A 14438-nucleotide genomic window follows, 5' to 3' on the forward strand; every position below is an offset into this window, starting at 1 on the left:
GAAAAAATAAAAATATGATACATGAGTAAATCAGACACGTGCGGGGGTGCAGAGAGTCGGCCGTTACTTATAATTTAAAAAGAAAATCTTGCAAAAATATCTGTGAATAATTTAACTACAAAAATTAATTAATAACAAACTTTACAATCCTTTCGGCTGATAAGCATTTGCGTCCAAGTTGGACGCTGCTGGATCTGAGCTTGAAGATTCATAAAATATTCCCCCAATTGGCCATTGGCCATCGCAATTGGCGATTTGGGTTTCTTTCGTCGCCTTCATCCCCCCTTGACCGAAAAGGGAATTCAGAATTCATGCCATATTAACATCTGGTTGATAATTTTACTTGCCATCGTTGCAGAGAAGTGAGAGAGACGATTCTTCTTCTTCTTCTTCTTCTTCTTCTTCTTCTTCTTCTTTCCGTTTCGAATTGTGATATAGAGAGAGAGGAGAGAGAGAAGAGAGAGAGAGAGAGAGAGCATATGTAACATGATAAATGACATGAGCTGGTTTGAGAAGCTGCGTTGTAGTTGTTCTTCTTCAAATCTCAGCCGCATAATTGCAGGCCTTCTAATATTCATTCTTTGTCATTCTTTCCAATTAGTCTCCAAGATTCCTATACACCCTGAAAATTGAAACCCACAATTCCAAATTCCAAATTTTGTTCGAATTAATAATTCAATTGAAAAATTCAATTCAATTCAATTCTTTTCGTTTCCCAATTTTCTTTTCAATTCCAATGGACCCGAAGGATCCATTCTCTGCTGTATTATTTGATGGTATGCTTTCTGTCTTTGTATAATTTGCATTTGCATTTGAAATTTTGGGCTGTTATTTTTGAAAAAGTTTGTTGCTTTTGGTCTGAAAATTGTGATATTTGTGTTGAGTAGGCTCTGTTTCGTCTCACATTGAGAGGCAACAGAATGCATGCCCTTCTGTTATTGTTATTGGTGGTGGGATATCAGGGATTGCTGCTGCACGTATTCTCCATGATGCATCTTTTAAGGTCACTGATCTGCAACTTTTAGTACTCTCTCTCTCTCTCTCTCTCTCTCTCTCTCTCTCTCTCTCTCTCTCTCTCTATGTGAATATGTTTAGACCCCTCAGGAATGATTGAAAAATTGTTGTATCTTGCTTGATTTCAGCAATGTCTTAACTTTATGTCATCATTTTGTCAGGTGCTTTTGCTCGAATCACGGGACAGACTTGGTGGCCGGATTCATACGGACTACTCATTTGGTTGTCCAGTCGATATGGGAGCATCATGGTAACTTCATTGCTTTTAGTTCTGAGTATTTGAGGACCTCCCTTTTTTTGTTGTTTTTTTTTTATAGTTTTACATTCTTGTTACCAAATTGGTTGGTTAATATAGCTGTACATGTTAATGAACAAATTTCCTGCTGTTTGATTAGTTTAATTTGGTTCCCGTGGCATTAGTTTATGTTTCATTGTTTAATTTGTATGCTCTATGCTGTATTTGAATCCTTTCTGCTGTTTGATTGAGAATATATCCTGTTCCATTGCATAGAATCCTATGAACATGAAAAGGGTAAGAAATAAACAATTTACACTTAATGTGGCTTTTCCTAGTTTATGAGCGTTACTCTTGGAAATTAGTTCTACATATTCCTTTAAGCATAGAAGCTCGTTTAGTGTGGACTAAACAAAGATAGAACTTTTCTTTCTCTAGCCACTAACAAGGTTCTAAAAGACGCTAGGCACTAGTCGGGTGGTGGGTTGGGGCTTAGCAGCTAGGCGGGTGCCTAGGCGGACTAGGGCGGATTTAAGTAAATCTATTATATTCTTCCCTCGTCTATTGTATTCATCAGCATGAACCTGCTTCTTTTATTATAAATTGGGTCTTGGAGTATGTATGCTTCTCTCAGTGTTGAAAGGAATCCTTTTTACTAAAAGTTAAAATTAGAGGTTTTAAAAGGCCGCTGTCGCTTCCAGTTGTGCATTGCATTTGAAGAACTGAAGAAGATTAACTTAGGTTGAAACTAAAAGTCTAATAGACTAATACTGTCTTCAATTTTATTTCAGGCTACATGGTGTTTGCAACGAGAATCCTTTGGCTCCACTGATACGCCGCCTAGGACTTACTCTATACCGTACGAGTGGCGATGACTCTGTGTTGTATGACCACGATTTGGAAAGGTAATCATATCATTGATTAAGTTACTATTTTTCTGACTGTACTTTAGATTTATGCTCGTAAATGTGTTGCACACAAGTTTTAAGAGCTAGAAGTGTCTTCCTTTTACCTACTTGATAAAGATTTATTTAATCTTAGGATTTAAACCATTGGGAAAGTTCCATTTGATGTCATTAGAACTGATATTAGTACTTTCAGTGTTTCACATAACTCCGTTAAATTCCTATTTTGTTTTTTGCAATTTTCATCTTTGAAGTAGCGGAAAAAAATTGAATTCAGGCCTTATCTTTTGCATTCTTTAAAATTTTATTTTCCACAGAATCACACCATGATATTTTCCTTTGTAATAATTTTAATATTCAGTCTGAACTATTGTTTTACCTTCCAGCTTTGCTCTTTTTGATACGGATGGCCACCAAGTTCCTCAAAAGATGGTAGTTGAAGTTGGTGATACTTTCAAGAAAATTCTCAGAGAGGTAGAATCTTTAAACTGCAATCCGGGTGCTTTGATTTTCTGGTTAATTATGAATCTAGCTCTGATGCAATCTGCAAACAAAATTTTATCGGTTTATTTCTCTAGACTGAGAAAGTAAGGAATGAGCATACCGATGACATGTCCGTTTCTCAAGCAATTTCTGTTGTGATGGATAGGCATCCTGAATTAAGGTATTAGAAACAAAGTAAATTAGGACACATTTTATTGTATTATGCTTCATTGTTTGATCTGTTAGTCTTACTGATTTAACTCCCACCATATGTAGACAAAACGGACTTGCTCACGAAGTGTTACAATGGTACATATGTCGAATGGAAGCCTGGTTTGCCGCAGATGCAGATGTAATATCACTAAAAAACTGGGATCAGGTTAGTTCAATATCTAAACTTTAATAATTGCTCTTTGTGGGCTGGTCTTCTTACAATTGATGTCTCTTTGGTAAGTACCTTGGGAGAGATCTCTTTAATGGGGAATGAATTGTTTGGGCCGGGTAATCATGATGCATTTAAGTCTAGGTACCTTTGAGTTATCTATTCATGACGGCTTACAAGTTGAGGGTACTTGTTATACAGGAGCATGTTCTATCCGGTGGTCATGGACTTATGGTGCAAGGGTATGACCCAATAATAAAGGCTCTTGCAAAAGATATTGATGTACGCTTGAATCACAGGTATGTGTGCATGTACCATAATTGACAAATGCGTTTACTTACGTTGGCATGGGTGTATTGTGAGTTCTGCAAACAAAAAAATTGGCATAATACCCTTGTGGTAGCAACATATATACATTTTGTTGAGGTCACAGACATTAAATAGGATTCTGAACTTTCATCTTTGCTGTGATGTTCTTAGTTATGTTTTTCTTAATGCCCCTCCTTCCTAGACCTTTCTGCCACCATTGGTTCTCAAATTATAAAATTAGCTTGTTCATTCCTTGACAAGCTTTGTTGCATGGATTAGCTTTATCATTTTGGTGTATAGCTTCCAAGGTTTACATTAGATTTTGAATATATATAGTTTCGTTAGGGCCTACAATTCCACAGACTCAGGCTTCTTTGAGTTTGGGTTGTACTTCAACTTTGCTCAAATTTAATGGGTGATGACTAGAATATGGTGGCTGGTTTGCTGGTTTTGCCTAATTCCACTCCATCTTCAGTCCTAACAGATACAGATAGGATATAATTTTGAAATATGCAATCTATATTATTACAGTATTGGCTCTCCAAAGAGATATTTGACACTAGAGTCTTCTATGCAAGACAATTTCTTCGAATTTTTTTATTCTACCAATACACCTTACGATCAATACAACTCTTATCTCTAAGAAGAGAGCTGGTATAAGTCTCTTTTAAAACAGTCGAAACAAAAGCCTATGGCATATCAGTATGACTGCCCCGGCCTCAAGGCTCAGATGGTGTCATATGTTGGTTATGGCAGTTTTAAGTCTGGATGGATGAATAATACGAAAGTTTGTATTTTCTTCTCTCTTCACTTCAAGAGAATACGTTGATAGTTTGATTATTGCAATGGTTTATTTAACGACAAATTTAGGTTTCTTCTACTCTATTACCAATTCTTTTGTGAACGTATCCTTTTTGAGATTTAGGGTGCAACTTCTTATAATAACTTATGCTTTTTGAGTTCTCAAATGTAAGATAAGTAAATTAAGAAGTGCACACACTCTTAGGGAAGACTACGTTTTTAATTTTTGCGATTCTTGATAATCAGGGTGACAAAGATATTAAATGGGTCTAACAAGGTGATGGTCACAATTGAGGACGGAAGAAACTTCATTGCAGATGCTGCTATAATAACAGTACCCCATGGGATTCTTAAAGCCAAGTTGATTGAGTTCGTACCCCAGTTGCCTGAGTGGAAGGTTGCTGCAATTTCTGATCTCGGTGTGGGCAATGAAAACAAAGTTGCCCTACGGTTTGAGAAAGTTTTCTGGCCAAATGTAGAGCTCTTGGGCATTGTTGCACCAAATTCTTATGCATGTGGTTATTTTCTCAATCTTCACAAGGCCACGGGCCATCCGGTCCTCGTCTACATGGCTGCTGGAAGATTTGCATATGACCTTGAAAAACTAACTGACGATGCTGCTGTTAATTTTGTGATGTTGCAGCTTAAGAAGATGTTACCTGATGCCACCGAGCCAGTAAGTTCTTCATTTCCAGATATTTCTCAGTTATTGGTCAATCTTTTTATTTTCTCAAGTTTGTACCATATGTAATTGAAAATAGTGACTCAGTCCCAAAACAATCAGCCAGCGGGATAAAATTTCTTCTCAATGCCGGTGTTCAGGAGTCGAATCATATTAAAAAATTTGTGGACTTACCTTTTACTGGTCTCTATTTAACAGGTTCAATATCTGTTATCACGATGGGGAACGGACCTGAATTCTCTTGGATGTTACGCGTTGGATTTGGTTGGAAAGCCAGGAGATATATATGAGAGGCTTCGGGCACCTTTGGGTAATCTCTTTTTCGGTGGGGAAGCTGTTAGCATGGACCACCAAGGATCTGTACACGGAGCTTACTCCGCAGGAGTTATGGCTGCTGAGAACTGTCAGCAGCATCTGTTGAAGAAACTCGGTAATTTGGAGACCCCTCAGCATGCTTACCTTATGGAGGAAGTGCTTGAAGCAGCAACAGTTCCCCTCCAAATCTCAAGGATGTGAACCATTTTCCGATACTTCAGACATGAAAGATGGGATTTACAATTTCAAAGTTGTTGATCTAATTTAATCTTTTGGATTTATCAAGGAACCCTCATTAACTTGCAATGGTTTGACATGTTTTAGTAAAATTACAACCGGGTCAAGGAAAACCCGAAGACCCGAGCTCAGCCTCTACCTTTTCTCCTCTCTCTTGAACTTTTGTTTCATCACCTCACGCCTCAGTGCTGCTTCCCTCTTAACAAATGCATGCATGTCGAGTTCGACCTCCCATGGAAGTGCGAGAACGAACGGTACATTAGTAGAAAGTCATAAACGAATGGTACATTAGTATAAAGTTGTTGATATAACGTGAACGATACAGTTGTTGATATGACGTCAATATTCGATATCAATAACGTTATTCACATCGTTCGCATTATTTCGGGTACTCTAGTTGGGCGTTATGACCGTTTGTAATATAATACCAACTTTAACCATGACACACTAGTTTGAAGCCCTGGTTTACCGCTGTTGAGCGATTAGCGTACCAAATTCTTTGGTAGGCCTATATATCGTAGTTTGCAGTGGAACTCTGTATAAAGAAAGAAGTAGATTAAATTTAAAAGGGCTTTGAGATTTTAGCCTGTGAACTAAAGAGAGGCGCGATGACGTCGTTTAAAAGCTGCATAGGCTTTCCTTATGTGTAAGCTACAATAATAACTACAATTTTATGTTACATGTCAAAGTCTCAGGAGATCTCTGATCCGTTATGCATGTTAACTACTAATAACACCAAGTCTTTCATTGATTTCTAACTTCTCACTAGTTTGACATATGCTTTTGCTAATTTTGGTGTGATGAATAGTAATTTTACGTGGTGGGATTTTATACCAGATTTTGCTAAGGAGTCTTTATAGAAGAGACTGTGTTGAGCTTCCATTCTTCCGTTCGAGCTCATGAGGAGTAGATTGATGATAAGGAGGTGAATATTGGCAGTGACAGCGAAATTATGCCAAAAAAAAAAAGGGGTGTGCTATCCACACACCCCTTTTTACTTCATACACACCCTCTTAATTTGTGGCCGTTGGATCAACTGAATTAAAGAAGATCAAAGGGCAAAAATTAACAACTGAAGTAAAAAAAGGCGTGTGAATAGCACACCCCAAAAAAAAATGTAAGTGATTGAAGCTGAAGAATTCTTGATCCAGAAAATATGGCTTTGGTTTACTTTTGTTTTTTCTTCATATTATTAATAAAATCTAGCAGAGGGGGATAAGCAGTGGATTTTCTGGGTGCAACGGTCCTTTCTTCTTTGGGGGAGGGTTGGTGCCTCACACACATTTGTTGGCAAAGAGCTAACCTCGTCTAATCCTTCTCTATACAAATAATAATAAATAAATAAATACAACAACAACAACAACAACAACAAAGCCTTTTCCCACTAAGTGGGGTCGGCTATATGAATCCTAGAACGCCATTGCGCTCGGTTTTGTGTCATGTCCTCCGTTAGATCCAAGTACTCTAAGTCTTTTCTTAGAGTCTCTTCCAAAGTTTTCCTAGGTCTTCCTCTACCCCTTCGGCCCTGAACCTCTGTCCCGTAGTCACATCTTCGAACCGGAGCGTCAGTCGGCCTTCTTTGCACATGTCCAAATCACCGGAGCCAATTTTCTCTCATCTTTCCTACAATTTCGGCTACTCCTACTTTACCTCGGATATCCTCATTCCCAATCTTATCCTTTCTCGTGTGCCCACACATCCCATGAAGCATCCTCATCTCCGCTACACCCATTTTGTGTACGTGTTGATGCTTCACCACCCAACATTCTGTGCCATACAACATCGCTGGCCTTATTGCCGTCCTATAAAATTTTCCCTTGAGCTTCAGTGGCCTACGACGGTCACACAACACGCCGGATGCACTCTTTCCATCCAGCTCGTATTCTATGGTTGAGATCTCCATCTAATTCTCCGTTCTCTTGCAAGATAGATCCTAGGTAGCGAAAACGGTCGCTTTTTGTGATCTTCGCTAGATTGCTCCGGTCATTAGTGTGGATAAGTATATAAATGGATAGAGATAGGAAAGCAAACACAAGATGTACGTGGTTCACCCAGATTGGCTACGTCCACGGAATAGAAGAGTTCTCATTAATTGTGAAGGGTTTACACAAGTACATAGGTTCAAGCTCTCCTTTAGTGATTACAAGTGAATGATTTAGTACAAATGACATTAGGAAATATTGTGGGAGAATGATCTCGTAATCACGAAACTTCTAAGTATCGGAGTGTGGTGTCGTCTTGACTTGCCTTATCTGTCTCATAGGTAGATGTGGCATCTTCTCTGGAAGTACTCTTCCTCCATCCAAGGGTGGTATCTTTAACTGGTGGAGATGCACAAGGTAATGTATCAATTTCACTTGAAGCTTACTTGTAGTTTCAGGCTTGGTCAAGCGCGATACAAACCATGTAGTAGGAGTCCCCCAAGTCGCCGAGCTAGGGGGTCTGCTGAAAGAGGTGACAGACAAGGTAAGCAATCAGAGCTCCGACTGATTGTTCACCTTCTCCCCATCTTGAAGCAGCATGAAGGATAAAGAGAAGAAAAATGAGAAGAGATGATATGAGATACTTTTGCTTTTGAAGAAGTAACTTTCCACAAGCTTATTCTTGAACTGAGCTGGAGGGTTTTCTGGTTTCCTCCAGAGTATAAGGCCGACTGAAGAATTTGAGGGTCAAAACAAGTCCATCAAATCTAGAGTACGTTCCACCCTGCTGATATGGGATACTTTTGCTTTTGACAGAGTAATGGATGTATCGGCACGTGTGCTGTTACGCTTGTCTCCACATGCTTCCTTGTATCCTTCGCACTTGCCCTATCTGTTCCTCAAGCAGATGCGGAATCTTCCCTGGGAACATAAGATGTTGAAGATGAGTACTCGAGAGCAATGTCAGGTAAGTAATCAGGTAAGGGGTTCCAGGCAGTCAGTTCCTGGCTGGAAGCTTGATTCCAAGTGCTGACTGATTGCTCTCTTTCTCCTTGTCTTGCAGGTAAAAACAAGGCCAAAAGAAAAGACAGGGAAAAAGCATGATATGGGATACTCTTGCTTTTAACCCTGATGATATGAGATATTCTTGCTTTAGTATAGCTTGTTTGCAGAGGTATTATCGGGGGGAAAGAAAGCTGAATATTTCGAAAGGCTTCGTTGGGAGTGCCCTCTCAGATATGATGAAGGGTTGAGCATTTTTGCAGGTCTGCCTGTTCGTTGGGGATGGAGGTCGACATATATAGGAGTCTCCCTAACAACAAGTAGTAATGCTATTCCTTTACCCTGCTTGGTCATAGCACGGTAGTGGGAGCTGCCAGTTTCACATGTTTTAACTCTGTCAGAGCACTTTGAAAAAGTGGTCTGTGGTATCTGGCTCTCGAGATTCGGAGAACGATGCCTCTTCGATTTTTGAGAAAGCAATCATGCTGGGGGTCTGACTCTCGAGATTCGGGGAGCAGTGTCTCTTCGATTTTTGAGGAAGTAATCATGTTGGGAGTCTGGCTCTCGAGATTCGGAGGGCGGTGCCTCTTCGATTTTGGAGCAAGCAAACTTGTTGGGAGTGTTGTCTCGAATGTGAGTAAAGGTTGGGCATGTTTGCTAGTCTACCTTGCCACGAAGCACAAAGGTAGTGGGAGCTGAGCTGCAAGCTTCACGTGCTCAACTTTGGCAGAGAACTTTGGCAAAGTTATCTGTGGTACCCATGAGCTATTGTTGCGTGTGGGAAGTGGGTGATTGAACAGTAAGATTCATGTGCTTTCTACTTCACCAGAAGTCTTCGACAGAATGCCCATAATTTCTGCAAAGCTGAGTGTGCGTGTGACAGGTGCTGACAAGGCTAGAAAAGTAGGTGCCTCTTCGAATTCTGAGATCGGCCCTCGTGGTCTCTGAGCAGCCCAGCTTTTGAGAAAGCGAGCGCCTCTTCGATTGATTCGGAGAACGATGCCTCATCGATTTTTGAGAAAGCAATCATGCTGGGGGTCTGGCTCTCGAGATTCGGGGAGCAGTGTCTCTTCGATTTTTGAGAAAGTAATCATGTTGGGAGTCTGGCTCTCGAGATTCGGAGGGCGGTGCCTCTTCGATTTTTGAGCAAACAATCTTGTTGGGAGTGTTTTCTCGAATGTGAGTAAAGGTTGGGCATGTTTGTTAGTCTACCTTGCCACGAAGCACAGAGGTTGACACACAGGGACTTTCCAATTATCCAGCAATGGTACTGTTCCTTTACCCTCTCTTCGATTTTTAAGAAAGTAGTCATGTTGGGAGTCTGGCTCTTGAGATTCGGAGGACGGTGCCTCTTCGATTTTGGAGCAAGCAATCTTATTGGGAGTGTTTTCTCGAATGTGAGTAAAGGTTGGACATGTTTGCTAGTCTACCTTGCCACGAAGCACAGAGGTTGACACACAGGGACTTTCCAATTATCCAGCAGTGGTACTGTTCCTTTACCTTTGTGGGTAATAATATGGTAGCTAGACCTTCAAAATTTATGGGTCTAAACTTTGTTAGTGCTGTTTCTTTGCTATTCTTTTACCCTTCTTGGTCAGAGCGATGTAGTGGGAGCTGCAAGCTTCACGTGCTCAACTTTGGCAGAGAACTTTGGCAAAGTTATCTGTGGTACCCATGAGCTATTGTTGCGTGTGGGAAGTGGGTGATTGAACAGTAAGATTCATGTGTTTTCTACTTCCCCAGAAGTCTTTGACAGAATGCCCATAATTTCCGCAAAGCTGAGTGTGCGTGTGACAGGTGCTGACAAGGCTGGAAAAGTAGGTGCCTCTTCGATTTCTGAGATCGGCCCTCGTGGTCTCTGGGGAGCCCAGCTTTTGAGAAAGCGAGCGCCTCTTCGATTTCTGAGATCGGCCTTCGTGGTCTTTGAGCAGCCCAACTTTTGAGAAAGCAAACGCCTCTTCGATTTCTGAGATCAACCCTCGTGATCTCTAAGCAGCCCAGCTTTTGAGAAAGCAAACGCCTCTTCGATTTCTGAAGCTCCGTCGAGTGCCTATTTTTATAGGGGCTGGCATTAAGTTCCAAAGCACACTTGAATCTCCACCAATAGAAGCTTCATTCTTGCACTTCTAAGATCTTGATTTGTCCGACCTCTTCTCTCTTCAACACCTTTGAAATGTCTGGCCCCTCCGACCGTCGTTTTGACTTGAACCTTGTTGAAGAGGCAGCCCCGCCTTCTCCAGACAACATATGGCGCCCATCCTTCGTCTCCCCTACTGGTCCTCTTACCGTTGGGGATTCCGTGATGAAGAATGATATGACCGCTGCGGTGGTGGCCAGGAACCTTCTCACTCCCAAAGATAACAGACTACTTTCCAAACGGTCTGATGAGTTAGCTGTTAAGGATTCGCTGGCTCTCAGTGTTCAGTGTGCAGGTTCTGTGTCTAATATGGCCCAACGCCTATTTGCTCGAACCCGCCAAGTTGAATCATTGGCGGCTGAAGTGATGAGTCTCAAACAGGAGATTAGGGGGCTCAAGCATGAGAATAAACAGTTGCACCGGCTCGCACATGACTATGCTACAAACATGAAGAGGAAGCTTGACCAGATGAAGGAAACTGATGGTCAGGTTTTACTTGATCATCAGAGATTTGTGGGTTTGTTCCAAAGGCATTTATTGCCTTCGTCTTCTGGGGCTGTACCGCGTAATGAAACTCCAAATGATCAACCTCTGATGCCTCCTCCTTCTAGGGTTCTGTCTAGTACTGAGGCTCCAAATGATCCCCCTCCGGTGCCTTCTCTTTCTGGGGCTCTACTTACTGCTGAGACTTCTCCTAAGCAACCTTTGTGAAGGCTCCCTCTTGTGTGTTTATTTTGACTCATGTATATGTACATATTTGTAGCTTATCGGGGATATCAATAAATAAGTTTTCCTTCATTTCAACGTATTGTGTTAAATACACCAAAGCCTTCTTCGCTAAGTTCTTTGAATTTTCTTTTGTTGAAGCTTGTATGTTGAAGCTTTCTGAGTGGAGCATGTAGGTTGGGGTAGTGTTCCCTTAATTTCCCGAGTGAGGAAAACTTCTCGGTTGGAGACTTGGAAAATCCAAGTCACTGAGTGGGATCGGCTATATGAATCTTAGAACGCCATTGTGCTCGATCCTGTGTCATGTCCTTCGTTAGATCCAAGTACTCTAAGTCTTTTCTTAGAGTCTCTTCCAAAGTTTTCCTAGGTCTTCCTCTACCCCTTCGGCCCTGAACCTCTGTCTCATAGTCGCATCTTCTAATCGGAGCGTCAGTAGGCCTTCTTTGCACATGTCCAAACCACCGTAACCGATTTTCTCTCATCTTTCCTTCAATTTCGGCTACTCCTACTTTACCGCGGATATCCTCATTCCTAATCTTATCATTTCTCGTGTGCCCACACATCCAACGAAGCATCCTCATCTCCGCTACACCCATTTTGTGTACGTGTTGATGTTTCACCGCCCAACATTCTGTGCCATACAGCATCGCCGGCCTTATTGCCGTCCTATAAAATTTTCCCTTGAGCTTCAGTGGCATACGGCGGTCACACAACACGCCAGATGCACTCTTCCACTTCATCCATCCAGCTTGTATTCTATGGTTGAGATCTCCATCTAATTCTCCGTTCTTTTGCAAGATAGATCCTAGGTAACGAAAACGGTCGCTCTTTGGTATTTCTTGATCTCCGATCCTCACCCCTAACTCGTTTTGGCCTCCATTTGCACTGAACTTGCACTCCATATATTCTGTCTTTGATCGGCTTAGGCGAAGACCTTTAGATTCCAACACTTCTCTCCAAAGGTTAAGCTTTGCATTTACCCCTTCCTGAGTTTCATCTATCAACACTATATCGTCTGCGAAAAGCATACACCAAGGAATATCATCTTGAATATGTCCTGTTAACTCATCCATTACCAACGCAAAAAGGTAAGGACTTAAGGATGAGCCTTGATGTAATCCTACAGTTATGGGAAAGCTTTCGGTTTGTCCTTCATGAGTTCTTACGGCAGTCTTTGCTCCTTCATACATATCCTATCTTTGCTCCTTCATGCAAACCAAGACGATCTACTTAATTAATATGAACGAGAAAAACAAATGATAAACAAAGTGCCTATTGTGAGGTATTAATTATAAAAAATGTATATAAAAAAAATAAAAAACTGCACAAAAAGAATTAATTATTTAAAAAACACTGTTTATGTGACAAAAATACCCCTACATTATTTTGGGCTACTTTTGAACTTTTTTGTTTGAGGGGCATTTTTGTCCAAAACTTTTTGGTGAAGCCGTGACCCCAAATGGAGCCTGCTAGCTTTATATATACAGATACGTGCCATCCGATACTAATAGGGATGTGCTATCCACACACCCCTTTTTACTTCCCACACACCCTTTGTTAATTTTTATCCGTTGATCTTCTTTAATTCATCTGATCCAACGGCCGAAAATTGGAAGGGTGTGTGAGAAGTAAAAAGAGGTGTGTGGATATCACACCCTTACTAATAATACGTGTGCATAAAATCCACATTAGAAATTTAATGTGCTTAGTTCTTCAAAGTTCAAAGGAATTTCAAAGGTTTTTGGTAAGGTCAATGTTTACTCACTCTATTTGATCAATTTGCATATGGATATCATGCATGTCCACAAGATATTGTTTTGTTGATCCTAAAAACTATCAAGCCTATATGACGTGCAGGCCGACTAATTAAAAAACTAACTATGTCATTCGGTTGTGTGCGGGGCGTGCCAACTCGACGACCGAGCTCGGCCGGTGAGTAAAATGAGTTGATGTTGTGTTGGGCGCTCTTGACTTCTGAATCTCGCAACTGCGACCGAGAAAGAAACACGTCTCGGCCTTCGAGTTCTAAAGCCTAAAGACAAGGCTGCTAGTTATGTGAAGTTTAATATCAAATTCGGCTCTCAATGTGCCGAATATAGTAACCTAGTAATACCTCACTTCGCCGAGAAGGCTGATGAGATGACCTCTGCCAATAAGGACTCGAAAATCCTTCTTGATCGAGACTTGGATAGGTAACCAGTCGGTCTCGAAGCAGTGTTGTTTATCCAAACTGAAGGTACTTTGCGGTCGAATGGTTCTACGGCTATAGTATTGTTTATCCAAACTGAAGATGTTCACCGGTTGCTTTTACAGTGCTATTTATCAAAACTAAAGATGTGTCAGCGGGAAAAAGAAAATAAAAATATCAAGGTTGTTGAGAGGTTTTACGTAGAGTGAGAGTTTGAGCAGGGCAATTTGTGTGTTGAATTGGAGAGAGTCCGAATGATGCAAAATGCCATGTATTTATAGAAAACTTGCTTGATGTGTCGTACTATGGTAGGATCTAACTCGTGGAATACTATCCTGATGCCAAACATATCGAAGCACTGACCTTCTCTCGTACATTGCTAATCTGAATGTATTTGAAATTATCCTTGAGATAATTCTCATGTACATGTGCATTTAATCTTCCACGTGGAAGCCATAGAATGCTCCCTTATTGTTTGTCTCATCAGTGCAAACCCATTGCAGCCAAAAATGTAATCATTATCTTCCATCACCTTGCCATTTACCAAAAATGTAATCATTATACTCCATCACATTTATATCCGTGCATTCATTCTTCATTATCTGATTAGTTTGAACTTGATAACGATCATGCCATACTCTGACTCCACATGTATATTCGTGCATTCATTCTTCATTGTCTGATTAGTCTTTGAACTTGATAACAATCATGCCATACTCTGACTCCATTCATGATAGTCATATTATCTTTCTACAAAATTGCAGCAGTTTAAACCACACGACATTGCATCAAATTACCACAACTTTATTACCCAACTATGCTCTAGATAATTTAATATATTATTAAGAGATAATTATTATGATAAAAATCACAATATTATTTCTCAATAATAATTGAAAATCATTTCAACCACTTTATCGTTCAACGGTCTAAAATCCTGCTCATTCAACAGTCCAGATTACTCAAACCGATGGTGTAAAATCGGGTCCAAATATGTTCTTAATCATCTAATTTTTCAAATGGAGCAGATGCCAAACTTGAAGTGGTTAATTTAAACATATAACAATTGATCAGTCAAGGGATGATATGAGCAGACAAAA

General features: G+C 40.5%; 2 protein-coding genes across 2 annotated transcripts; one reads left to right on the plus strand and one right to left on the minus strand.

The window, feature by feature from the left end:
- Positions 1-142: 142 nt before the first annotated feature.
- LOC126612521 (probable polyamine oxidase 4) lies at positions 143-5501 on the plus strand. Its single transcript, XM_050280955.1, has 10 exons — positions 143-776; positions 888-1003; positions 1176-1264; positions 2041-2154; positions 2541-2628; positions 2733-2818; positions 2914-3016; positions 3221-3318; positions 4376-4805; positions 5010-5501. The coding sequence occupies exons 1-10, from the start codon at positions 737-739 to the stop codon at positions 5325-5327; spliced, it is 1482 nt and encodes a 493-aa protein (XP_050136912.1). The 5' UTR covers positions 143-736; the 3' UTR covers positions 5328-5501.
- A 1901-nt stretch (positions 5502-7402) lies between these two features.
- Positions 7403-12340, minus strand: LOC126612522 (uncharacterized). Its single transcript, XM_050280956.1, has 2 exons — positions 9500-12340; positions 7403-8953 (listed from the first exon to the last, which is right to left on the minus strand). The coding sequence occupies exon 1, from the start codon at positions 12338-12340 to the stop codon at positions 11396-11398; it is 945 nt and encodes a 314-aa protein (XP_050136913.1). The 3' UTR covers positions 7403-8953; positions 9500-11395.
- Positions 12341-14438: the final 2098 nt, after the last annotated feature.

This window comes from Malus sylvestris, chromosome 17 (genome assembly GCF_916048215.2).
Source record: "Malus sylvestris chromosome 17, drMalSylv7.2, whole genome shotgun sequence".
NCBI classification, from domain to species: domain Eukaryota; kingdom Viridiplantae; phylum Streptophyta; class Magnoliopsida; order Rosales; family Rosaceae; genus Malus; species Malus sylvestris.

Coding starts and splice junctions, on each gene's coding strand:
- LOC126612522 (XM_050280956.1), bottom strand. CDS start 12,340: ATGTATGAAGGAGCAAAGACTGCCGTAAGAACTCATGAAGGACAAACC.
- LOC126612521 (XM_050280955.1), top strand. CDS start 737: ATGGACCCGAAGGATCCATTCTCTGCTGTATTATTTGATG. Junction 2,155..2,540: donor TATGACCACGATTTGGAAAG/GTAATCATATCA, acceptor TTTACCTTCCAG/CTTTGCTCTTTTTGATACGG. Junction 3,017..3,220: donor CACTAAAAAACTGGGATCAG/GTTAGTTCAATA, acceptor CTTGTTATACAG/GAGCATGTTCTATCCGGTGG.